This window comes from Ambystoma mexicanum, chromosome 11 (assembly GCF_040938575.1).
Source record: "Ambystoma mexicanum isolate Mex_15411 chromosome 11, UKY_AmexF1_1, whole genome shotgun sequence".
NCBI lineage: Eukaryota > Metazoa > Chordata > Amphibia > Caudata > Ambystomatidae > Ambystoma > Ambystoma mexicanum.
The window spans coordinates 969,221,736-969,248,660 of NC_090934.1; the positions used below are offsets into that span (position 1 = coordinate 969,221,736).

Here is a 26,925-nt window from a genome sequence, read left to right on the forward strand (position 1 = left end):
TCAGCCAATGCACCATACTGGACTTCGGCATATCTAAGGAAGAGAGAGAGACATTATTAAACCAAGAAAGGCATGCAGGAATAACAACAATATACAACAGCAATAAGTCCTACCTGGGTCCCGTGCATGCTGGGCCTAGAGACCCAAGCTACTCCTCACTGATGGCGCCCAACAAGTCTGAAGCATGTCTGGGGATGCTTGTGGTCTTGTGCAGAAGGGATGTGACCTAGCAGTTCGGGCTGGACTACCCCTTTGGGGGTGGGGCCAAGCCTGATTTGCATATGTTCTTTCCCCTTCTGTAATGGCTTGGCAGGCAAAGTACGATGGGCTGGAGGGTTGCCCAGAGCAATGCCAGAGGTTCAGATTCATTCTAAACCTTCCAGCCATCACCTCTTTTGTTTTGGAATAACAACAATATACAACAGCAATAAGACCTACCTGAAAGACTTCAAACGGGCTGGCATCAGTGAAGTAACTAGATTGCATCTGCCCACAAAGAACAACGCACCCCTGCCAAGAAGGCAGGACGGAGAGCACACCTGAATCAATAATAAGGTGAGGAGAGGCCCCAGAGGGGCTGAAGGCATACGGGGTGGTGGGAGGCTAATTACCCCAGTTACCCAGTCTTGAACATACCCCTCCTGTATTACAGGCAGAACTCCCCCGCTGGTCACATCTGGGAACCGCAGAGAAGGATACCAGTGTCCCTACGGCTCGGTGGCGTCCCCATGGATACCAGGTGAGCGTAACAGAACGCAAAGCCTACCAAACCAATCCACCTGGGCGTCATGGAGACATCAGAATTAGACCAATTGGCCCAATTGTTCGGGGAACTTCGTGCCGAGGTTCATTCTGCCCGACAAGAGACTAATGCTCTCCGGAGAGACCTATTAGTGACCAAAGAGCGCACTGAAGAGATTAGCAGGCAATACTTGCAATCACAGGCAGGACAGACGTCTCTACCTGGAAGCAATCCAACAATGCAAAACCCCACCATACCATCCACTACCTCCACTCCGGTACAGATCATGTTACCGGGAACAGTTCCTTTGGCACCACCGGAGAGGTTTGCAGGCGACCCACGGAATTATGCAGCTTTCATGAATCAGTGTCGCCTTCACTTTCTTTGCAGGCCAGGAGCATTCCCAAATGACCAAGCTTAGGTAGCCTTTGTTTTATCATACCTGAGTGGTAGCGCAGCATATTGGTCAGTGCCATTAGTGACCCATGATGATCCTTTATTACATGACTTTGGGGGGTTTCAGAGGAAAATGGAAAAGCTTTTTGCTCACCATACCCGTGAGCAAGCAGTGGACAATGAACTCCTTTCCCTCTCACAGGGGAATCAGGACTTGTTAACGTACATTGCTACTTTCAACAGATTGGTTGCCGAAGCTAGGTGGCCTGAAAACAAAAGAACCACGTTGTTTCACCAGGGTTTACGAGGCGAATTAAAAGACGTTCTAGCCCAAGTGGTTGATCCTCCCAGAGACTTTTCTGAATTCATAGATTTGGTCATGCAACTAAACCACCGGTTGCAAGATCGAAAAGCAGACTGTTCCAAAATGGACCCTCGGGCCTTGTATGTTCGACCTAGAGACAACGCAACTCGAGTGCAAGAAAATACAGTGGAGGCCATGCAAATCGGAGGGGTACGACCTCCACTAACAAAACAAGAGCGAGATACAAGAAGACAACAACAACTATGTCTGTATTGCGGAAAACCAGGACATTTCCTGAAGGACTGCCCAGTAAAACCCCCAAGGAAGATCGTTGGGGCCACAGAAAAAGATAAAGAGAAGGAATCGAAATCGGAAAACTACCCAGCTCGGCAAACGTAGAGGTCAGTTTGTCGAGTGAGAGGAAAGAGCCACCGACCTCACACTTTGCAATACCAGTGATCTTAATTCACTACCAACAGTCGTCAAGAATGCATGCCGTTGAAGCATACATCGACAGCGGAGCAGTTGGGAATTATATATACCAAGACCTGGCAACAGAGATGGGGCTCCCCTATGTTCCAAGCCAACTACGGACAAGGTAACTACAGTGGATGGGACAGAAATCGCTTCCGGACCAGTAACCCACTGCACAGCCGAGGTAACTCTGCTGTGCCAGGATGGACATCGGGAACTTATTTTGTTCGATCTCATCAAGGCACCTCAATTCCGGCTAATACTAGGGATGCCATGGTTAGTTGCTCACAACCCTTTGAATGACTGGCGGGCATGAAAATTAACCTTCCCCAGTGACTGCTCCCCAGCCTGTTATTATCAAGAACAGAAACCTGCCTTTAGTATTTCTATGACTCCCGGAACGACAGCATCAACCCTGGGAGTAACTAATACCTTGCCTAAGGAATACCACGATTTCCAGGATATATTCCAAAAGGACCAAGCAAACACGCTGCCGCCGCACAGGCCCTATGACGGTCAGATTGACCTTATTCCAGGTGCACAAGTCCCTTGCGGCAGAATCTGTGCTCTTACAGAGCCTGAAAACCTTCATCTGAAGTCTTATTTAGACCAGTACCTTGCAAGCGGATTCATCCGTCCATCGAAGTCCCCTGCAGCCAGTCCTTTGTTCTTCGTTCTGAAAAAAGGAGGGAACTTAAGAACCTGTATTGACTACCACGCATTAAACCAGGTCACCGTGAAGAACCGTTACCCCTTACCACTTATCCCTGAAATGCTGGACCAGGTCAAAGATGCCCAGATTTACACCAAATTGGACCTTCGAGGAGCATACCACCTGGTTCGAGTCAGAAGCGGAGACGAATGGAAAACTGCTTTCCGTACCAAATACGGTTTGTACGAATATCAAGTCATGGCCTTTGGGTTATGCAATGTTCCCGCAGCATTTCAATATTTCATGAATGACGTCTTGATAGAATTAATTGATGTCTGCACCCTAGTGTACATAGATGATATCCTAGTGTACTCAACCTCGAAACAAGATCATATCAAGCACGTTCGTTCAGTCCTCACCAAGCTCCGTGAAGATCGTTTATATGCAAAGCTTGAAAAGTGTTTTTTCCACGTCACTGAAGTTGAGTTTCTTGGTTTTATCCTTACTCCAGGAGGCATCAGGATGGACGTGCCTAAAGTAGATGCCATTTTGAAATGGCCATCACCAACGTCCTTGAAAGAGGTACAAAGCATGTTGGGCTTTGCGAATTTCTATCGCCGGTTCATACCAGACTTCTCTCAGGTTGTACACCTGATCACCGTATTGCTACGAAAAAGCAATAAAAAATGTGTCTGGACCGAAGAAGCAGAAAAGCTTTTCAGGAACTCAAGAAAAGGTTCAACTCTGCGCCAATCCTGCGACATCATCGCCCAGATCTCCCTTATATCGTGGAAACGGATGCTTCCAGTATGGCAATGGGAGCTGTCCTCTCACAGAGGGATCCAGAAACCGGCCAGCTACACCCAGTGGCCTTCTTGTCGAAAATATTCTCACCTCCGGAGATTAATTACGCCATCACTGACAAAGAACTCTTGGCTATAAAATCCGCCTTTAAGGCATGGCGGCACTACTTTCTGGGGTCCAGACACACCATTACAGTTATCGCGGACCACCGAAACCTGCAGTATCTTAAAACAGCTAAAGCCCAGTCCTCTGTCAATTGAGGTGGGCCCTTTTCTTAGCCGAATACGATTATGACATCACGTTTCGACCAGGGGTCAATAATGGAAAAGCTGATGCACTATCTCGTACGGGCACTGATGACATAGTATATACGACTCCAGACCTAGTACCTATTATACCAGAAGACAAACTCTTGTGCCTCACGACAGCCTTAACTCAAGTAGAACTGAGAAACGAGATTCAATGGACCATGAATCCTGATGCTTTCCTTGCATGGCAAGCGCAAGGGGAACAATATTCCATCAAAGTCCACTTACCTTTTTTTAAGGATCATCTGTATGTACCTACCAAGGAGTTACAACAACACATCATTTCGGGTTATCACGCTTCACTGATCGAAGGGCACCCTGGAATCACCAAGACTCTAGCTAAGGTGAAATAGAACTTCTGGTGGCCTGCCTGGCGTAAAGACATCATCCAATATATTCAGTCCTGCGGAGTCTGCGCACAAAATAAGTCGCAAAAACAAAAACCATCCGTTCTTCTACAACCTTTAGACATTCCTCCCACTCCATGGCACACTCTTTCTCTCGGCTTCATCACTGACCTACCTCCCAGTCAAGGGTTTAACATCATTCGTGTAGTCGTGGACTTATTCTCAAAAATGGAACACTTTATTCCGCTCAAAGGCCTCCCTGACGCATCCATGTTGGCCAAAGTATTCCTGAAAGGTATTGTTAAACTACATGGCTTCCCATCAGTCCTGATCTCCGATCGAGGTAGCCAGTTCGTCTTCAACTTCTGGAGAAAGTGTTGTACAATGGCGCAAATTGACGTCCGGCTATCTACCAGTCATCACCCCCAAACGGACGATCAAACCGAGAGAACCAATCAGACCCCTTCCAGTATCACTTAGCTCTTGCCCGATCCTTAGTGTGAAATATATTACAAAATATTTTTTCTATGACTCTAAAGAGGAGGGTTAAAACCAAAAAAGTGATGGGTGGAAGGTTTTGAACCACCGGCACTGCTCTACACAACCTTCCACACCACTGTTTTTTAGCCTGTCTATGCCATTGCAAAAGTGGTCCAGCCATATGTAAATCAGTCAGGTACTGCCACCAATGGGAGCAGGTCCTCTCTGCATGGAAACACAAGCAACCCCAAACCATGGCCTCATCAGTGAGGTGCAGCTTGGTTCCCTATGGCACAGCAAGCAAGGGACCCACGTCTGGGAATACCCTCTCTCGCATAGGGAGAGAAACTAAAACTAAAACGTCATAGTTGGAAGGTTTTGAATTAATCTGAACCACTGGCACTGCTCTGGTAAACCTTCCACACCACCACAGCATAGAAACCCAAGCTACTCCTCACTGATGAGGCCCAACAAGGCTGAAGCATGTCTGGGGATGCTTGTGGTCTCGTGCGGAAGGGATGTGATCAAGCAGTATGGGCAGGACTTGCACTTTTGGGGTGGGGACAAGCCTGATTTGCACTTGGTCTTTCCCCTTTTATAATGGCTACGCAGGCGAAGAACAATGGTCTGGGAGATTGGCCAGAGCAATGGCAGAGGTTACGATCAATTCTAAACCCTCCAGCCATCACCTCTTTTGTTTTGTTCTAGAACGGAGGGTTGGCATCCTTTGAAGTTTGCTTACCCATATGGAATTTTACCATTTTTACTTTTTCCATAAGGTAAATCAACCTCTTGTTTTTCTGAATATACATTGTCATAATTGTGGCATTATTACGAATTACTTACTGATATTTATTTTTTCTGTTAAACTTCATCAATTTTTTATAAATTGCTCATAACGAAGGGATGTGCTGGTCCCGAAATGCATTGAGCTCCAATATAGAAGAAAGGACCCGCTGGCAGTGTTACTTACTTGATTTCTAATTTAACATGTTCTCAAATGGCTTTTTCTTATGATGATCTAAGAATAACTGTCCTACAATCAATCAACACTTAATTTTAAACTGTTTGGCTATGCTTAGCCCCTGAACTACTGGCGATCAAGGAGTGTCTCAGGGAATGGAGGTATCACCTTCTAGGGGCACGACATCCAGTGTATGGCTGCAAAGACCACTGCAACCTGCAATTGATCCACTCATTGGCTTGTACCAATGGATGGCAAGCACGTTGGGCACTTTTCTTCTCGGAATTTGATTTTACCATAATTTATCCCTGGAAATCAAAATGGGAAGTCCAATGCCCTCTGCCATTCAGCAGAGGCGCACTCGGATAAAGGAACAAGAACATCCATTACTTCTACCTCTGAAACATGTTGTGGCTGTGGTCCCTTCTTATCTGGACCATATGTGGCATGCTACGATGATGGACCCTGCAGTGCCCTCTTTGTTACGCCACCGTGATACTTGCATGACAGATGGGTTGTTCATTTATATGTTACTACAGCTTGTCTGAGAAGAGCCATCCTACAAGAACTCCATGACTCCCCCATCGCAGGGTATCGTGGACAACGGTCCACCATTGAATTGGTCTCCCATCAGTTCAGGGGCCCTACCGTCCACACAGATTAAGGACTATGCTGCCTCCTGCCCTACCTGCACCCAATATAGAAGTTCCTGCAGCAGACTGGTGCACCTTTTGCAACCACTGGAAGCACCTCCATACCCTTGGCACACGGTCACCATAGACTTTATCTTTGACCTACCCCCATCCAATAACCATACCTGTGTCATAGTTATCATGGACTGTTTCAGCAAGCTTTCCCACTTTATACCGTTTGCCAAAGTACCCACATCTTTGCAGATGGCCCCGTCGGTCATCCATAACATCTACCGGCTCCACGGATTACCCGAGAAAACAATGTTGGACAGGGGACAACATTTCCTGTCCAATTTTGGAATTGCGATTTGCATGTCTTTCAGAATTCACAGATCCCTGAGCTTGGGTTACCACCTTCAGACCGATGGACAGACTGAGCATGCCAACCAGACCTTGGAAGATTACATACAGTGTTTTACAAACGCTCTTCAATCTGATTGGTACAATCACCTGGTTGTGGCAGAGGTGGCCTATAACAATTCTAGGCACTCCTCCATCACTTGCAGCTGTTTCTAAGTCAGTATGGATACCATCCAAAGTCCTTACCTCTGGTGCCGGTTCTGGCTACGTCAGAGTCCTGCTTCAGCATCTTCAGAACGTGCACAAAGCAGTCGTTTCAGCATTAGGGAAGGCTAAAGCCAGCTATGCCCTGCAGGCCAACAAGAAACAAAGCCGGGACTTGCCTTTGAGGTCAGGAATAGGGTGTGGCATTCAACCCTGAACTTGCCATTGCACAACTGTTCCCGAAAACTGTCTCCATGCTTCATTGGCCTGTTTTGTATTGTTCGGTTGTTTTCGGCAGTGGCTTTTCCCCTCCACTTCTTCCTTCCTGGCACATCCTCCCGGTGTTCTACATGTCTCTTTTTCAACCTGTTCATGGGGATTCCTGTCACGACCCACATCCAAAAACCCCTCTGGCAAGCCCATGGGCCAGGAGAGGTCTTGGTTCGAGTCTCCAATAAACCTAGGCATCCACTGTCTAGGCCCTCTTGGAGCCAGCCAACATGGAGGCATCCACATAGCTTGGCTCCTAGGAACCAAGCTATGCGGTATAGTGTTTTGGGTGTGGTAGCCTAGGAACTACTTTACCTGGACTACTTTCTTGAAGCTGTTTAAACCACAGCTGCAATTCTGCAATGTGACGTTCACCGTGTCCAGCTATACCCGTGAACCTCGGAGAAACAGCACCTGTAAGGAGACAAAAGGAACATAGCAGCAGCATCTTACCTGCAATTTTCATCGTTAGCCGCCCACAGCTCCTGCGAACAGCTTCCTAGGATCAACACGTCTCCCGGACCGACGGACCTTCAAAAAAGGAAAGAAACAAGGTATTAGAGACATTACAACATTACGAACTGTGCCAAAAAAGCTTACCTAGCAAGTCGCCTCTCGACCAGCATCGCCTCGGAATTCCACACCCTGGGTGACACCGCGATCCATGGGAAAGAAAAGAAAACAGGTTAGCAAAGGCAAGGCATCACTGCGCTGCGCATAGCGCCTACTTACCGCATCATAGTGCTCATTGCACGCCATCATTTACTGACGAGACCCAATTCAGCCAATGCACCATACTGGACTTCCGCACATCTAAGGAAGAGAAAGAGACATTATTAAACCAAGAAAGGCATGCAGGAATAACAACAATATACAACAGCAATAAGACCTACCTGAAAGACTTCAAATGGGCCGGCGTCAGTGAAGTACCTAGATTGCATCCGCCCACAAAGGACAACGCGCCCCTGCCAAGAAGGAAGGACGGAAAACACACCTGAATCAATAATAAGGTGAGGAGAGGCCGCAGAGGGGCTGAAGGCATACGGGGTGGGAGGCTAATTACCCCAGTTGCCCAGTCTTGAACATAGCCCCCCTGTATTACAGGCAGAACTCCCCCGCTGGCCACATCTGGGAACTGCAGAGAAGGATACCAGTGTCCCTACAGCTTGGTGGTGTCCCCCTGGATACCAGGTGAGCGTAACAATTCCTCACACTGTGTGGTTGGTCGTCTTCTGCTCCTATAAATTGATGGTGACACAGAGTATAAAGTAGAGGGCATTTGTGATTCCCATATGGTCGGGGGCTGTCTTCAGTACCTTATCCATTGGAAGGGCTACTCGCCTTACAGATGTTCATGGCAACCTGAAGCTGGTCCGTCATTTATACATCCACTTCCCATTGAAGCTGAGAGCCCCAGCTCTTTGGTGAGGGGGATAGAGTGTCACATGCTAAGCCAGCCAGGGCCACCCCTGGTCTTACCTGGAGCCAGTGCCGTCGGTGGCACTGGACAGGCCACAGCACACGGATCATCAGGTGAATTGCCAGCTTCCCCTGCTGCACACTGTGGCAACTGCGGGTCGATTCCTCCGATGTATTTAGGCGCTGCCATCTTGCTCGCAGTGCACATGCATGGGGAGCCCTCCATTAGGCCCCACAGCATGTACACAAAGGAGCTTTTCTCGTCTCCTCGACAACAGGGACACAGGCTTCCTTCCAGCCAGCCCCTATTTAACCAAAGGGTACCCCAGTGCCTGTTGCATCTCAACACTTTTTGTGAATGCTCCCAGGCTACCCTCCGTCTCCTATCCTTGGAGCGCTCTGTCACCTGTAGTTTTCATTTTCTCTGTCTGCCTTTCAGCCTTCCCTCTCATTCTTCCTGTTGGTTCTGCTCTGCCTCGCTCTGTCTTCTCCGCTATCGCTGCATTCCCTCCTTGGTAGTCGGTTTCTCTGTTCCTTCTACTTGCATTCTGCCAGACACCTGGGTTCAGTATTGCCACTTACCCTGTCTACATAAATCCTCAGGGTCTCTTGTCGTGGTGCTGAGAAATGGCGGCAGGGCTATACCACGTTCCCAATTCATGGATTGGACACTGTGCCCATTTTCTGTGTCTGTTTACATCAGCACCAAGGACCGGTTCCACTCAATCGTGGACGAGACAGGATCTGCCGCAGCACCCAGGAATGCAGGTACACAAATCCGGCGCACTGCACACGTTTACACCCGCCAGAGAGTTTGCCCTCTACAGGATTCAGAGGTTCACTACTTTGAGCTGCAATTTCTTATAGGATCCTGTAGTAAACCATCTCGGGGTCCCACTGAGTTCAGTGCCAGGTTGAATTCTTAAAGGCTGATAATGGGCTGTGGAGATTGGGGCATCTCTGGTCTATTAGCTTCTGACTCCACATCAGGTTGCGAGAGGTGACACCGACCCTCCATGGTCATCCTAACCACATCACTCAGCATACAATATACGGCTTTGTCACGGGAGTCAGAGGTGATGGGCATTACAATTTTTATGTACACCTCCTGCACATCCAAGCCCTATAAATTGGCTTGTTCTGCTGATGTGAGTGCAGGAAGTGAATTGATGGAGTTGGGTTTTATGCTCTGACAGAATTTGGGAATTGAGGACAAATTCTCGTAATTTGTTTATATGATTGTGCTGGGGATTCTGCATCAGTGAAGTAGGAATGCATCCTTTAGTAAGGAGTTGGAGTAGTCAAGAGGACTAAAAGTAATGAAGAGTACCATTCACAATTCCTCATCTCACTCCACATATTTTCTGCAGTGCTTTGTTCAGTAGTTACATGCGTCTATGTACAGTTTATATCATGTAGCATTAATAATGTTTATATATTACCTTTATAGCTTTAAACCTTTCAAGTTCATGCTGTATATTGTTGTAACAATTATTACAATTACAGTTGCTGCAAAATTCACCATTTGCAAAGCAATCGCAGTACCTAGAACGAGGAGATATGCTAGTTAAATATATGCAGTCACTGGATTAATACTGATGGCAATGCTAACAATCAAGAAAATATGAAAAATGATATGCATCTCAATCCATGGTTCTCTCTCCTTCACAAAAGGTTGGACAAACTGAGAAGCAAAGGCTGCCACTTTAGGAATTTTTGATTGAGAGGGTTTGAGAGCAGGGCTAGACCTGCCCCTACACCAGTGCATCACCAACCTTCACACTAATTTCCATTTGTTGTTTCACTCTTTTTAGGGAGGCAGCCAAAACACAGTGAATGCTATTTGGGGATGGAAGAGTGGATAAAGGGGAAGAGGAAGCAAAGGCTAAAAGAACCTACATTTGTAATTTCACCATTATCCTGGTCTCCCTCCTTCCCAACTGGTTGGCAACAGACTACAAATGCCAATTTTACAATAGGGCGCAGATACAGCATTTGAACAACAGTGACAAGCACATAGGTTGAAAAGCACTTCTTGACCAAATAATGCCCTTTTCTAGGAGTTGTAGGAGTTGTATCCACAGCATAATTTTTACTAAAAGCTAATGGTGTAGTTCAGGTAGCAGCCCTGCAATTTGCAGAATCAAGGGCACACCTATGAAAGATTACTGATGCTATTTTGGGCCAGTTGGAGTGAGCCAGGAGTCCATGCGAATCCTCCATTCCCTTCAGTAGTAAGCTTTATAAATACATGACACACTGGCCATTGTTGCTTTAGCGGCTCTATTGATGGAAACAGTCCACCATGGGCAAACATACAGATGGTTTTAGCATCTACATTTTCTTTTTCTATGTAGAATCATCATCATCATTTCCATTATTCAGAAAGTATTTGTTTAAGGAAAGGTAATACAAGAATACAGAAAAATCCCTTATAAAAATGATCACTTATAGAAAGATTAAATATCCATATTTATAATTAAAATATCCAAAAAGACAAAAAAACAAAAGCTACCACTTTAGGAATTTTTGATTGAGGGGGTTTGAGAGCAGTGCCCATATGCTTTGGAATCCCTATGTTTGCTATACCGGCCCCAATACCAGTGCATCACCAACCTTCACACTAATGTCCATATGTTTTTACACTCTTTCCAGGGAGGCGGCCGAAACACAGTGTATGCTATTTGGAGATGGCAGAGTGGATAAAGGGGCGGAGGAAGCAAAGGCTAAAAGAACCTAAATCACCATAAAGGTAATTTGTCATTTCACAGTTATCCTGCCCTCGCTCCTTCCCAAATGGTTGGCACCAGACTACAAATGTCTAATAATGCAATAGGGGAAGAGACAGCATTCGAAGAACAGGTGACAAGCATATAGGTTGAAAAGCACTTCTTGACCAGATGATGCCTTTTTCTAGGAGTTGTATCCACAGCATAATTCTTACTAAAAGCCAATGGTGTAGGCCAGGTAGCAGCCCTGCAATTTTCAGAATCAACTAGTCCCAGTTGGAATGAGCCAAGAGTCCATGTGAATCCTCCATTCCTCTTAGTTGTAAGCTTTAGAAATAAATGACACACTGCATCTGGCCATCGTTGCTTTAGCGGCTCTATTGACCGAAACAGTCCACCATGGGCAAACATACAGATGGTCTGAGCATCTACATTGCTTTTATTCTATGTAGACTCATCATCATTTCCATTATTCAGAAAGTATTTGTTTATGTTAAGGTAAAACAATAATACAGAAAAATGCCTTATAAAAATCATCACTTAGGAAAGGTACATATCAATATTTACAATTAAAATATCCAAAAGACAAGACAAAAACAAGCACATTGTTTAGTACCTAGAACCTCTAAGCATTATGCTTGGTCCAGCAAAATTCTAATGTGTACATCTAATGTACCATGCATAATAACTTACATTGCCAACGGCTAGTGTAATAGCAGAAAGAAATACATTGTAAAAAGCAAAGGGGCATCCCTTTGATTGAAAACGTATTGCTGGCCAAGACTGGGAGAATCCATTTCCTCCTGGTATTGGTACATAATGGGCAAAATAATGCTACGGTTAAATAACCAAGTTCAGTAATTGTCACACCCCCCCATGGCATTGTTATAGGCAGCTACCTAATAGATAAAATACCAATTGTCTTTTGTCACAGATGGCCTAAAGAACAAGCCAGCTTCCAGAGATTGTTCAAAGGTTTTAATTAAAATTATTTGACAATGCACCAATGGCCTTCCCTCACTCTTTCATCTAAAATAAGTAATTTCCTCCTTAACCCAAGCATCCCCACTCTCCCGGTTAGTACCAAGCGTGTATTGACCCTTTTTGTTCCTGGCTAACCTCTGGACCTTGCCCTGAAAAAGCCTTTATGATATTGATAACTATGTCTACGGTCCCCAATGCATAACACTTTGTCATGAGGTTCATTCTCTGTTTTCTGAGAGTTAGTGTCTTGTTGTCTGGTCTCTGTTGAGACAGGGATTCCAGCCATCCTCGAAACCCAGGGAATCTGTGGCCTAATAGTAGATCCTCGGGGAGGTTCAGATTTACCAGGACCTTGATCTTTCAGGTGGCTTCTCTCATTTGAATGTCTACCATTGTTGTGGGGTATGTTAACCAGTCCCCATGGATGCAACAGATGGCTGAGGGATTTCCTGCTTGCAAGCTAGGTGGAGATAGACATTTCGGATGGATGACACTGTAGTTGCTGCCGGAGTCTAGCAGGGACCACACCATCTTCCCTTTATTTTCATCCTGCGCCCAGAAGGTTTCTTCCAATAGGTCACCCTGGGCGTTAAGATGTCGATGGTGGATGCCTTGCTTGCCTGTTGTTCTATTACCCTTCTTCTGGGCCATTATTTTCACTATGGGGGCAAGTTCTGAACCTTGTGGTCTGGGTGTCGTGCATAGATCTCCAATGGGTCCCCTATTCCCACAAACTACTTGACGCATATTTTTTCTGTTCTGACCTCCCTTTTTTCCAGGAGGGGTTTCAGATTCTCTTTGGGCCATTGCTGTAAAAGGACTGCCTGCAGTTGATCTATTCCCTCAAGGGAGCGTTCCTCATCTTCCTCTTCCAGAGGCAGATAAGGTGTTTCTGCCTTCATCACCATATGTCCCCCGGTGACGTCATACTCTTCCGAGCATGGCATCCTTCTGACCTCTGTTGGCTCTTTTGGGGATGTCCTCTCAGCTCATGCTTCCTCTTTGACCCTATGAAGTCAACCCTCAGTATCTTTGGACCAGGATCCAGTGCGTGTAGCTTTTGGTCTCTTATTCCTACTTAGCATGGGTCCCAGCGTGCCCTTTCCCGGGATGAAAATGCAAATTATCCCAAATTGGGACCAGCTGAGATATCGGGTGTGCCTAAAAGTGTGTCCACTAGTTCCTTCTCAACTCTGCTCCTGGGTATAGAGTTTGCTGGGTCTGGCAGTGGCCTCCGGCCTCATCCATGACACTACCCCAGTCAGCTTTCACTGTCCCTTTGTCGACTCCTTCCGTTGGCATGCACTGCCCAAAGCCCTGTGGATCCTGGTGCCTGGAAGATGTTATGTCCTTAGTGACAGAGCTGGAACCCCACGGTGGGCCCCGATCATCTTCGAAGCTGAGGTGTCCTCCCTATTTGGGCCCGCTCGGTGTACCACAGGATACCCCACCGAATTGTCAGAAAATCTCCCCCCACTGAACCTGGATAGGGGTTGGGGAGGAGTACATTCGCAAGGCCCTGACTGCTGCAATGCTTTGCTTGGTTGACCACAGTGAATTCATTATATGATCACATTGTCTGGCTTTTTTGGGCTGGAGTGAAATACCCAAAGCAGTTAATTGGTAGGTCCACCCTTAAATATGTGTCAAGCATGATCTTCTCGTTCGCTGTGTGAGAAACCTGAAGGTGTCTCCCTGTCTAAACCTCGAGGATCTGTCATGCAAGTGGCCAGGACACGGCCATCGCTATTGGATCCAGTTCCTGGGGGTGGACCAGTAACGGAGGATCACCTGGATGGGGGCTCCTCGGGAAGTGGGACAACAACAGGTGTGACGTGGTATCCCCCTTTTTTTACCTTTTCCCCATCCTCTCACGAAGCGCATATCAAACCACTGCACCGCCCTTTCTAACTCTAACACTTGCGCAACACAAGGGACAACGGACTAACCCCAGAACCTTGAACCTGACATATCCCAACCCTGGCATCAGGCAAAGTAAGGCAATTAACCTCAATCAAACACACCTGACGTCCCTTTCCTCTCACCATAGGGATAAAAGGTGGAGCAAGTGAGCGCAGTACGAGCAAGGCTAGTATAGCAGACAGCACGACGAGACGGCTACCACGTGGCAGTTCAAAAGAATGAGAAAGGTGGCAGGAATCGCGAGGGTGGCGAGGTGAGGAGTGACCTTGCCCTTTTTGTCCCAAGCCAGCAGAACCTTTGTGGAAGAGAGCCTAAGACCGCGAACAATAGCACAAGTGTCTTACAGCAGATGTCAACGGTACACAGGGCAAGCCTATGCCGATAAGCAGGAGCAAGGAAAGCTTGTGCGCATGTGGAACCAGCCTTGACTCCGGAGAAACCAAAAGTCAAGCGGTTCGACACAGCTGGTGAGTTGGAGGGAGTACCGATAAGAACCGGGCTGTGTTGATTGGAAGTCACAAAGTGGCAAGTTTGAACTAAGTTTGAGGAACTGTTAATGAACTGTAACAAGTACAAATGGAAGGGGAGACCAGCTGCAGAGGGAAACTGTCACCACGTGGGTGGTAACTCGAGAGACTCTGGTCAAGGCCAACATGAGATAAACTACCAGAAGGCAGTTGGAAGGTCCGCAAATAGGTCAATGTGGTCATACAGTAGGGTCAAGCAAAATCCCTGTACAATCGAAAGACTTAGATCTACAAGCACTGTGAAAAAAAGGGAATTGAATCCCAATAAAAGTCGCAAAGAGGGGTCTGAGCCCGACCGAGGGAGATCCAGGGGTGAAGCTGTCACCCAAAGTTGTTTGGGGGTGAAGCCATTACCCAAGAATATAAAAAGGTAAGAGGGATCCGAGATCCGAGTCCAACCGAGGGAGATCCAGGGGTGAAGCCATCACCCAAGAATATAAAGAGAAGGGGGGCCTGAACCCGACCGGAGGAGATTCATGGGTGAGGCTGTCACCCAAAGTTGTTTGATAAAGGAACTGTGATAAACAATTGAGAAGGGTGAGAACCCAGAAGAGTGGGACCCAGGGGTGAAGTTGTCACACTATGTGAAACTGTGATAAACAATTGAGAAGGGTGAGCGCCCAAAAGAGGGGGACCCAGGGGTGACCTCGTCACCCAGTGAACTTTGGAAACAAACTTTCCTTTTTTAAAGGAACATTGTTTTCTTACTTTGAACACATCAGGCCCCAAGGCAAGAGACTTTCACTGGAAACAAGATTTGGCCATCAGCGGCCCTAAGAACTACCATTGGAACTGTCGTCTCGTGCTGTAGAAGTCTGAGACTGTACTGTACTGTGCTCCAAGCTCCCATCTTGCCCCGTGTCCAAAAAGAAGGGAAGGAAGAAACAAGCTACAGAATTATTATTATAACACTTATTTCCTTTCTTGAGAACAATCCCACACCCCTTTTTATATTAGATGTGAGGTTTGGCAATAGATTTCTTAGTATAGGCCTTTTTGATTTGACACGACACCACTAGGACTGTCTTATTTTTCATTTGATGGTTGACGCTTGCTCCCATTTTAGATTTAGGTTTAGATTAGGCATTTTTGCAACCTGCATACAGGATTTATTGTACAATAAACACCCTTAAGCTGTGCTCCCTTGTGTCGGTCTTACTTGTTATCACTGAGTTTCTCACAGCTGGGACCAAATAATTGCAGGCATTGTGGACCTCATAATCATTCTCCCATGGGGATCTGTGAATAGGTGTACGTGCCTTATTAGTCAGTATATGGAAGCCTGGAACTAACCTCTGTTCTTCTTTGAGATCAGCCGGTCCGGAAACAACGGTGGTGGCGGGTTTACCGCCACTGTTATTTCCGGACCGACTGACTCGTAATGAGACCCATTATCTACATTTTGCTCTTTGCAATGCTTGTTTTCTCTTGAACTCATTCTTGGACATGTGCGGGTCGTACTCATAAAAAATTCTGCCTTGCACTTTCTCTTGCCAAGGTTATATAGGACCATGTGACTGATGAAACTGGTTTTGCCCAGCTTATACAAAGGACTGTTGAAGAAACAAGGAAAGTTGTCTCCACAGGATGAGTGGAAGAGCTTCTCAGTGGCAAGCATTCAGAAGGAACTTGTCACATGATAACTTACCTGGTTGTTTGCATTAACAACAGACTCATGTAATGAAGCTTTATAGCGTATTTGTGAGTGTGGGAGTTTCCTCGTCAACAGAAGGCCTTCCTTGTGGTTCTTGAATGTTCTCAAAATGTCGTTTGGAAATCAGTTACTTGAGTAACCTGGCAAATTACCAATTAAGATGGGAGACCGGGGGGCGGGTCTGGTTTTTGCAGTCAGTTAAGATGTAGCTTGTCTTTTGTCTTTCAAGATAAATAAAGCTGCCGCTAATTTGTGACTACCCTGAATTGATGAGTGGACTTGGTTTCTCCATAAGTCTAATTATCTATTTATTCCTTGAAAAGGTCCTACCTGCAAATGTCCTTCCTCCACTTGGTCTCTTGGTCTGCTGCTTCCTCCTCCTCCTCCTATGAGCTCACTCTAACAGCCCACACCTTCCTGTGCCCCTTCTTATCCTGTCCCTTCTACTCACATGCAACATATTTCCCAAGCCAATCTCGCTCTGACTTGTTCATCCAGTGTTATTCACTGGCCGGGGAGTATGCCAAAACCGGAGACCAGGATGGTACAGGTGTGAGTAGTTGATTGAAGAGCCCGGTTTGGAACCTCCAACCGAGCCTCCTCTCAGTGAGGGAACAAGTTCTTTTCAACGGTATGACCCTTTGCTGGATGCAACCAGGCAAAGGGATCGATCGCTTAAAAGAGCCCACAGAACCAGCTGTAAAGAAAGAATGAGAGGTAAGTAACTGGGAATAACAGGGTACACCCTTTCTCCCTATACTCTTCCCTAGGAATACCTGAGCAACACCCTCCCCTTGTATTGAGGCAATGCTGGCACACGCCCTACAAACAAATAAAAAAAGAATTCTTTACCAACTATTCTGATTACGGGTGTCTAACCGTATTGGAAATAGAGATGAACACAAGAGATTCCTTACCAAGTGGATGAGAGTCTTATCCAAAATCCAAAGGAAAACAACAGAAGTACAAAACAACAAACATGTAGGTTAGTAAGGAAGCTAATTCCGGGCGGAACGAGGGGTGCACTAGTGCCTGAGTGGTGCACTCTCAGCAAAGCGTCCTGGCTTGCACGAAATAGATGAAACAGAAGTCCAATCAAGATGGAATGTTAAGGCAGCAGGTGTACTCAGCATATGGGTATCTGGATAACAGGAGTTTGCAAAGAAGCAGGTATTGTCAGAGGGTTTTGCACATGGTACTTGGGCAACGCGGCATCAGACGTGGAACAGAGCACAAACAAAATGCACTGAGTTATAGTCAGAACAAGGAGAGTCTTACCGGAGAAACAGTTTCCAACAGCAGATGATCCTTATGCCTATGGGCTGCTGTTGTTGGGAAGGAGTGGAATTAATGTATTCTCATACCGTAAGACTGCAAGCCTACAATGGAGTCCCCAACGCTGCGTCCGAAGTGCAGGCAAAACGGAAAGAAAGGAAAACCAATCCGAAAACAGGTGTGCAAGTTCAGGTACACAAACAGGTAGCAGTACAAATATCGTGAGCAGAGCAGTCCGGGGACAAAAGGTGGTCAGAACACGAACAGAGCCAAAGTCTTTAAAGAAGCAGGACAAACGAATCCAATGAGTAAGCAAGGTCTGATACACAGAAAAAAGCTGTTCAGGAAAGGCAGAAGACGGAACTTCTAAACCGGCTGCAACTTCAATCAGAAGCAGCGTTCTGCCTGGCGCCAGGGTTTAAGTTGAGGAGGAGGCAGAGCCAGGTAAGAATGAGGGTCAGATGACATAGCCTCAGGAAACATGGGAATGTAGTCCATACGTGCCGCTGAGTGCACAGTAGTAAAAAGTTTCCAGGGCAGCTGCCAACGTGAATAAAACGGGGCACTACAATGATGTACACCCCTGTGAAGGACAATAATCTTCCTGTGAGCCAGTCGATGCAGGCGGTGAGGTGTAACATCCAGGATGTGTTAACGTACACAAAACAGGGACTAAGCCTGCCCCTTTTTGCCACACAGGTCTGCCGTGTCAGAAAGATGGTGTCCCGCGTTGGTAAGTGTTCTAATTTGTGTTAGGGGGTTGCACGCAGGTTAGTCCAAGGTTAGTATTGGGAAGGCCTTGGGGTTTTCCACATGCCCGTGGCACACCTGTCATAGTCTGCATCGTAGAGCTCTGTTGTGCCTGCCAGAGAATGATGTGTGCTGATGACATCTGCCGGTATGCTCTCTATCACTGGGACTCTTTGCTGCTCTGCTTGGTGGTCATCTCTCTTCCCGCTTGTTGGAGCAATCCAACAACTGAAGTAGTCTGCCTGTAAATGCTTATAGGCTGCAATCATGCAAGATCTCTGCACAGACTTTGGCTGTCTATTGCTACCTTGAATAAAAAGCAAGAAACTGGCAAGCATTTGGCAGAGAGATGTGGAGTGATTTAAAGTGGTACTTTTCATATACATGCGCGCACGTGGGGAGAAGATAGGAACTGGGGCCCTCTCGACTGTCACCTTCCCTCTAGGTAGGAGTGGCTCAAGCTTCCACGCTGGTACATACATCAAACATATCTATTACAATACTACGAAGCATGTCTGATTGGTTACACATTACCCCAAAACTTTGCCAAATCTAAATCTATTAACCTTAATCATTCTAAGCCACTTTCACAAAGGGTGTTCTATTGATTCAAGTAGTTCCCAAAGAAATTCTTTGTGAAAAATGAAATCAGGGGTTAAGGCGTAACCAAAATAAACCTTGTAGGCAACTTGACAAAGCCTAAATTGAAGATACATGGTCACTGTAGGGGCACTATTAGGAAGGTCCCCTGAAAAATTCTGAAAACATTTTTCAACAAGTTGAAACAGAAAATTTGTGGTGTGTCCCCAGAGTTTAGCCCTGTATTAAAATGCACTACACACATGCGCTTTATATACTTCTAAAGTTGGAACGTTTGCCTTACCACTGAATCTAGGGGCAAAATTTGAAGTGGCTCTCGCTATTTGTAAAAGAATACATTTGCTACGGGCAACTGGATCTACATAAGGTCCTTTTGCCGTCAGCCTTAGCCCCAAATAATCAAAGCAGTTAACTTGTTTTTATTGTCTCACTGTTGAACAGGGAAACCTTCATTGACTTAGTAGGATGGTAAACTGTTTTGGCCATAATATTACGCTTAAATTGTGATCTTCACAGAGCCTAGACAGGATGTCCAATTGTTTATTAATGTCGAAAAGGGATTGGGAAAGCATTTCTCTCATAACCAGCTTGTAAGAACTTCCGCCATCAAATGGTGGGGCCAAAACTAGCTTTACACGTGTTGTTAATTTAAAACACAAGTGAACATGTGTAGCTTTTAGAGTCTGCCACATTATTCTCACAAGTCATACCTGTAAACGTTTCTCAGTTATTGTTATTTTAGCTATGGCATTTCATCTAGACAATTTTTGCTATGCGTTATTGCTTTTGATGTTCTGTGTGCCATTCCACTTCAACAACAGCTATCATTTTAACAAACAGAATGAGCATGGTTCTACGCGGTCACCTTCACCTTACACTATTGCAAACATTCGGAATAATTTCAAGCTACTTCTTTCCAACCCTACTTCATTTCACGCAGGGCACTGGGGTTCCAGTGGCAATGAACAGTTAATTGCTGGCTCAGCATTTCAGTCTCTAAAGAGCGAAAAGCTGTAGGACGAATGCCTGCTCACGAGCTAAAACTGAAAATACGGGCTGTAATTATGAGCTATAATTATGCTACTCCACAATCTTATGCCATCAAAGGGACTCTGCAATGGACACTCTGCAATGGAACATGTTTGACAATTACGCAACTACAAAGACACATCATAGAGGCCTGTGTAACCGATGGATTGAACTCAGATGCTGTTCTTATACCGCCCATACCTCTTATTCCATCTGATAAAAATATGCCTTTCAAAGACACATTCCTATACGTTTAGCCTTTTCAATGACCATTAATAAGTCACAGGGGCAGGCTTTTGACAGAATCTGCCTATACCTTCCGAAACCTTTATTCAGTCATGGCCAACTATATATTGCTCTCTTAAGAGTTCGATCATTCGGCTCATTAAGTGTTGTATCTCAGAATGACGAGATTGTTAATTCTATGACAAGACCGGAGGTGAGCATTATGCTTATTCTTCTTTATTACTGCATAACAGCCTTTTAAATCTTTTATCATTTCTCTTTTTTTCTTTTTTTTTTAACAGTGCCAAAGTGGCATAAAAAATAAACTAACAAGAAACACGATGAGAAGGGGTGACCAAACTACAGCCCCCATGAACGCTAGCAGCTTGGTAGTCCACAGCCTCAGTCCTGTTATCCAATGAGGGATCCCCTGATGACACAATTCCCTGCTGCACTAGTTCCTTTCCTCTTCTTTTTTGCTGCTGACACAGCTAAGTACCCCTTTCTTACTGTAGTACAATTTACGAATGTATAAAGATTTAATATGGGCGCGTGGCGCATACAGTGTGTTTTATGTAAGAGTAATATCAGTATAGATAATGCGCGCAGCGTGTTTTGCCTTCAACGCGAGGCGCGCAACGTTATTTGCAGCTTCCGAGTTATTCCTTTATTTACATTTAATCACTGAAGCGACCGAGCTGTGAGCGATCTCGCTCGCGTTTAGGCTCCGGTCGCATTGACATGATTTTGCAAGATTCCGTTTGTTAGAGCAGCAGCGCCTCAGGTCTGTGACGCATTACTAGTCCAACGCGCGCATGCGCGATAGATTCCAGTCATGCCAATGTTCCGAAATCGGACAGCAGAGACCCCACAATGCGCCAGAGACACATCAAGGATTACCAAAAAAGAAAAAAGAGGATTTTTGAAACGCTCAGCCTGGGCTGCAGGGTTTTGTTCAGCCAGTCAGAATTGATAGACTAGTAAAGTCTACAGCAGTGATTTCCTCTACTCAATGCACAAATATGGCCTGTGACAGGGGAGAAGCAGACTGGAGTGAGTATAGTGATCAGGAACAGGAGCTGCAGGAGGAAGATACTGACCTTTCACAAAGAGAGTACTAGGAGACTCTCTGGTGAAAGCTGTAGCTAAAGGAGTGCAACCACTGTAAGACAGGCTTCTAGCACTCGAAAACATATTGGGCACCAGAGCTCACATACATGACGAACCAGGTGAGGGGACCTCCACTAATAAGCCTCTGGAGAACACCACAAGAGGGTTTAAGGTCGCCCGGAAGAGAAAACACTCTTCTACTCCCCCCCCCCCCCCGGGCTCATCGATGGGGAAGAGAGAAAAGTCCCAGGAGGCGGCTGATGCCTTTAGCAGACGAAACGCTTTTCTATCGAAATCAGCAGTTTCAGCCTCAAACCCCCTACCCCAGGGGCAAAAACGTAGGGGAAGCTCTTTCATCCTCAGAGGAGTTTGACCAGGAGGAGGATCAGGAGGATGACGACAGAAGTCTAGGTAAAGAGAGCATTACAGTGGAGAGCAAATTAAACTGCGAGAATAAAGCCAGCATAGTGGAGAGCACACCAGAGGAAAGCCACATGAAAAGGAGACCAGATTCTGCCTCAGAGCGAATGCCCTAGACCAGAACTTACTGGCAATGTAACCGATACACCAGAGCTGGAACCTAAAATGATGACCTTTGTTATTAAGGCAGGGAAGGATGCCAGGAAAGGCATGGACCGGCCCTGTAAGTCATGCCGGGACAAGATCCTAGACCTGACGGGACCCATCGCGAAGATAATGGACCTGGCGGAGAGGGCCAAGGACACAGGGGAACCCATAGATCCAGCTACTTTAGCGGGCTGGGCTCAAAGAACCGTATGCTTGCTTGGAAATGCAAACAGCGCAATTTCAGCCAAGAGGCATAGATCAATGCTACTAAAGATAGAGAATAAACTCGGTGATCTAGCCTCATATGAAGCCGGTGAGGGTGCGCAAGGTCTGCTCTTTGGGGACACATTTGTGAAATAAATGGACAAGTTTATGGGAACTTATACTGCGCTCAGGCATCAATAAGGAAAGTATTCCCTGGACAGGCTTTTGCAAGGGCCAGTCGATATAGAAGGCGCTCGTCTGGCCGATACAATTCAAACAGAAAGCCCCAAGGTCTGAGAGCCCAATACTGGGATACGCGCCAACAGGACGCCTTCTTTCCCAACAGAAGTAGAGGATTCAGGGGCCGCAGAGGCAGAGGCTGCTTCAGGCATCAGAACAACACCACAGGTGAGAGAGCGCATAGCGATGTATCCCCAGTAGGAGAGAGAACTTTGCTTTTCATGCATAATTGGTGCAAGCTATCAGCAGACACGTGGGTCGTGCAGACCGCACAGGGCTTTCATCTAGAGTTCTTAGAGACCCCAGTGCAGCGATGCCCCTCTCCACGCATGCACAGTTCGCAAGCAGAAACAATGTTATTAGACACAGAAATTCAGGCGCTAGCAAACAAACAGGCCATAGAGAGAGCGCAGCCGCACACAGCGGGCTTCCTGAGCAACATGGTTCTGGTGCGTCGCAAAGGCAAGGTACGACCAGTCATCAATTTAAAGGAGCAAACAAGTTGGCTAGTTTACAGACATTTTAAGATGGAGGGAATCCATTTGTTAGCGGATCTTCTCAGAAAAGACAATTGGCTAGTGCACCTAGACTTGAAGGACGCATACCTGACGGTGCCCATAGCACCTCAGTACCGTCCATTCCTAAGATTCATATGGAAGGAGGAGTTATGGCAATTCAAGACCCTGCCATTCGGGCTAGCATCAGCGCGATGGGCCTTCATCAAGATTATGAGACCCCTGGCAACCGCGTTGCGGAATCAAGGAATTCGGATGATCATCTATCTGGATGACATCCTCGTTATGGCAGAAGACAAGGAGAGGTTGCAAAAGCAAATGCAATGGGCAACATCCTTGTTTTCGGGGATAGGTTTTCTAGTCAGTACAGAGAAATAAGTATTGAAGCCGTGCAAGAGGATATGCTTTCTAGGGTTTGTGATAGATACGAGGAAAGCTACCCTAGATCTCCCGGCGCCCAAGATAGGGTCCATAAAGAAGGTTCTGAGGCCAGTTCTAAAGAGACCGGCTATATCGCTTCGGAATCTAGCCAGGATAGTTGGACTGCTCGCAGCCTCTATCCAAGCAATATTTCCCAGCCCATTACACTATCGAGCTCTTCAGAGGCTCACGATCAAGTACTTACAGAGAGGATGGAGGTACCATCACCAAGTTCCTCTAGACGAAGACAGCAAGACACAGCTCCTCTGGTGGCTCCACAACATGGAGGCGTGGAACGGTGACATACCAGAACTTATTATAGAGTCAGACGCCAGCAGATCAGAATGGGGAGCCAGATGCGGCCACAAAGAAACAGGGGGGAAATGGTCTCAGGAGGAGCTAGCGCTCCATATCAATTGTCTGGAGCTCCTAGCGGGTTGTTTCACAGTCAAAGCTTTTATCAAGGACAGAGTGCAATTTTGCATCCTCCTGCGGATGGACAATGTATCAGCAGTGAGATATGTCAACAAGTTGGGGGGCACACAATCCAAGATGCTAGCAGAGCTAGCGAAGGATTTCTGCCACTTTTGCCTAGACAAAAAGATATCGATCAAGGCAGAATATCTTCCTGGAGCGCAGAATACATTAGCAGACTGGAACTCCCCGTACTTAATAGCACAGATCAGTCTTCATCAAATTACAGCAGAGGTGGGGACCTTTGAATCCAGACTTATTTGCCTCGAGGCTAAATGCTCACCTGCCGCAATATTTCAGTTGGAGATTGGATCCAGATGCGTTAGGGATAGATGCGTTCCTGCAAAGCTGGAGGGCGTCACACCCATTCTGCCTTCCCCCCTTCGCGATGCTGGCGAGGGCACTAGCAAAAGAATGCAGGGACAAGGCAGATCTGGTCATAGTGACACCAGAATGGAAATCGCAAGCTTGGTTTCCAGTTCTGATGGAACTTTCCACGGATTTCCTCCACAGGATTTCGCACAGAGCGGATCTCCTATCCGATCCAGCAGGAGCCCCACATCCTCTAATTCAGGACCAGACGCTACCACTCCTGGCCTGCAAGATTTCAGGTGAAGATGGTGCCTCCTGGGACTTTCAGAGGAAGCTACGGATCTTATCAGAGTTTCATGGGCCCCTTCCACAGTGCAGAGCTATAATTCCGCTTGGCAGGCCTGGGAACTATGGTGCACGGGGAGGGGTATTCCTCTCATTTCAGCTCCTATAGGGAACATCATACATTTTCTAGCATCTCTACCTTCTAGAGGCAAAGATTTTAGGACGGTGGGAGTCTACAGATCCGCTATCTCAGCCGGGACACGAGCTTGTAGACGGGCTCCCGGTAGGAGAACACCCAGCAGTGGCAAGGCTTCTTAAAGGAGTCAAGGTGAGCAAACCCCCTCTGCCTAGATTCTCATCTCTTTGGGATGTTAACAAGATCCTGCAGTTATTCGAACAATGGCCAAGGAATGACTTTCTGTCAGGGAAACAGCTATCAGAGAAGTTAGCCACCATACTCTGCCTAGCATCATGCAGAAGAGTATCAGATGTTAAAGCCTTAGAAGTAGGCAGAAAGATCTTTTAACCAGAGGGAGTAGCGTTTAATATCACTCAGCGTACTATAACCAACTCGAAGGTTATCACGTACCCATATTTCCGTGACAACTACAAGCTCTGCGTAGCAAAGTGCATAAAATGCTATGAAGCTGCAACAGCAGCGATAAAGCCACAGAATGTGACTCAGTTATTGATAGCGCGCAGAAAGCCTTATAAAGCTGTGGCTCCAGCTACAATAGCGAGATGGGTAAATGAGGTCATGGAGCTAGCAGTAATAGACACTTCTGTCTTTGGAGGGCACTCGACCAGAGGAGCTATGGCCTCCAGAGCTTTTGCAGCCGGAGTGCTACTGCAGGAGATCATGAAGGCAGCAGACTGGTCCAGCGACTCGGTTTTCAGAACCTTCTATTTCAAGCCAGTCTCCAACATTGCTTCAGCAGTGGTGCAAAGCTTTGAACAAGCATAATGCTTGCCTCCAATCTTGACATAGAATAAAGATTGCCCAAGCACTCAGCGCAGGAAGTCTTGATTCTATTAAAGACACAGAGGTGAGCATTATCCCTCCCACTGACGTATTTGCACTTGTTGAACAAATGTACAGTATATGCTATATTAATGTAGATTTGAGCGAATACCCCTCACTAACAATTTTGATCTCTTTTCACTTAGGAGATGAGCAAAACAGTTCTCAAGAGTGATTACATAAGAGCTCAGCTGAGAAAATATGAAGAAGGAATTCAAGTGGAATGGAGGGATGCAGGACAGCACAGAATAGCGAGAATAATTTGAGTCATCTAAGACAGTTTACTTAGACTGTTGCATGAGTTGAAGCAGCTCGAGAAAAAAGAAGAGGAAAGGACCTAGTGCAGCAGGGATTTATGTCATCAGGGGATCCCTCATTGGATAACAGTACTGAGGCTGTGGACTACCAAGCTGCTAGGGTTCATGGGGGCTGTAGTTTGGTCACCCCTTCTCATCATGTTTCTTGTTAGTTTATTTTTTATGTCACGTTGGCACTGTTAAAAAAAAAAGAGAAATGATAAAAGATTTAAAAGGCTGCTGTTATGCAGTAATAAAGAAGAATAAGCCTAATGCTCACCTCTGTGTCTTTAATAGAATGAAGAATTCCTGCGCTGAGCGCTTGGGCAATCTTTATTGTGTTTATAATGGGCCTCATTACAAGTTTGCCAGTCTGGAAACAAGGGTGTCCATAAGCTTATTGGAACCGTTGTTTCCGGATCGGCAAACTACGGGTCTGCTGGCGGGTGCCGTTTCACCTACCAGGTCTGACCCTGGTGGGCGGAATAGCACCCGCCAGCAGACTTTCACAGAAGCACCGGCACCATTAATAATGGTGCCGGTGCTTCTGTGGTCCCCATTCCCATGGGATCAACATTTCACTGGCGCCTGACTTACTGGACCGCTTGGGCTGTAATGCCCCTGTTATTCCGGGAAGTCAGACGCCGGTAAATCATTACGGGTCTGGTGGCTACCTGCCGGTTTATCCGGCACGATATCCGTCGGACTCATAATGAAGCCCAAGGAAATATATGAGTGAAAAAATAAATAAAAGTGTGATGATATTTTATTAATAACCTTTAAGATTTGCTAGAACAATGCAAATGAAGCCCTAGGAACGGCAGCCATTTTGTGCTTTCCGTTTCACCCACTAATCTTCTCAACTAGCACAATGTATATCTTGTACCTACTTCTCGTATCACATAGTATAAAGAGCTATGTGAGAATTGGTGTGTTTCTGTCTGCCTTTTATTTAAAAAAACAAAATCTATACGCTCATCTGAAACATCATACCTTAACACCCTACCCTTCTTCCTTGCTATCTTTCATTCCCATGAAGACCATGGGCCTCATTACGAGTAAGGTGGAAAATTGGAGGCAAATCCTTCCAAAAATAGCCCTGAGGAATTACCTTTACTGCCACTTGGTCTGGTGGAATTACCGCCTGATTACAAGTGGTTGTGGCGGTGTAGTTCCCATTTATTTTGGAGCCATCGGACCCAATGGGGCTTTTCTGTGGAATTACCACTGCGGAATTACCACCGTGGCAAATTTTGAGGGGGAAGATTTACCTCGATGGTTTTGCTGGAGATACATCCTCCACTGAAAACACAAACTCATAATTTGGCGTAATGGTAGTTACCGCCAATGTTACCACTTAGCGCCTAACTCGTAATGAGGCTGCATGTCTTTTTGCTTTCAGGGTCTGGAAATCCTCAATAGGACCAGT

The 26,925-nt window shown here is 46.3% G+C and overlaps 1 protein-coding gene across 1 annotated transcript in view; it reads right to left on the reverse strand.

Moving 5' to 3' along the window:
- The window catches only part of LOC138505090 (tesmin-like), a 290,370-nt gene extending 280,098 nt beyond the window's left edge, over positions 1-10,272 (reverse strand). Inside the window, exons 1-2 of the mRNA XM_069625406.1 lie at positions 10,256-10,272; positions 9,799-9,901 (exon numbers count right to left, since the gene is read on the reverse strand). Of these exons, the coding sequence (XP_069481507.1) occupies positions 9,799-9,901; positions 10,256-10,272 (120 nt within the window). The remainder of the gene's footprint in view (positions 1-9,798; positions 9,902-10,255) is intronic.
- Positions 10,273-26,925: the final 16,653 nt, after the last annotated feature.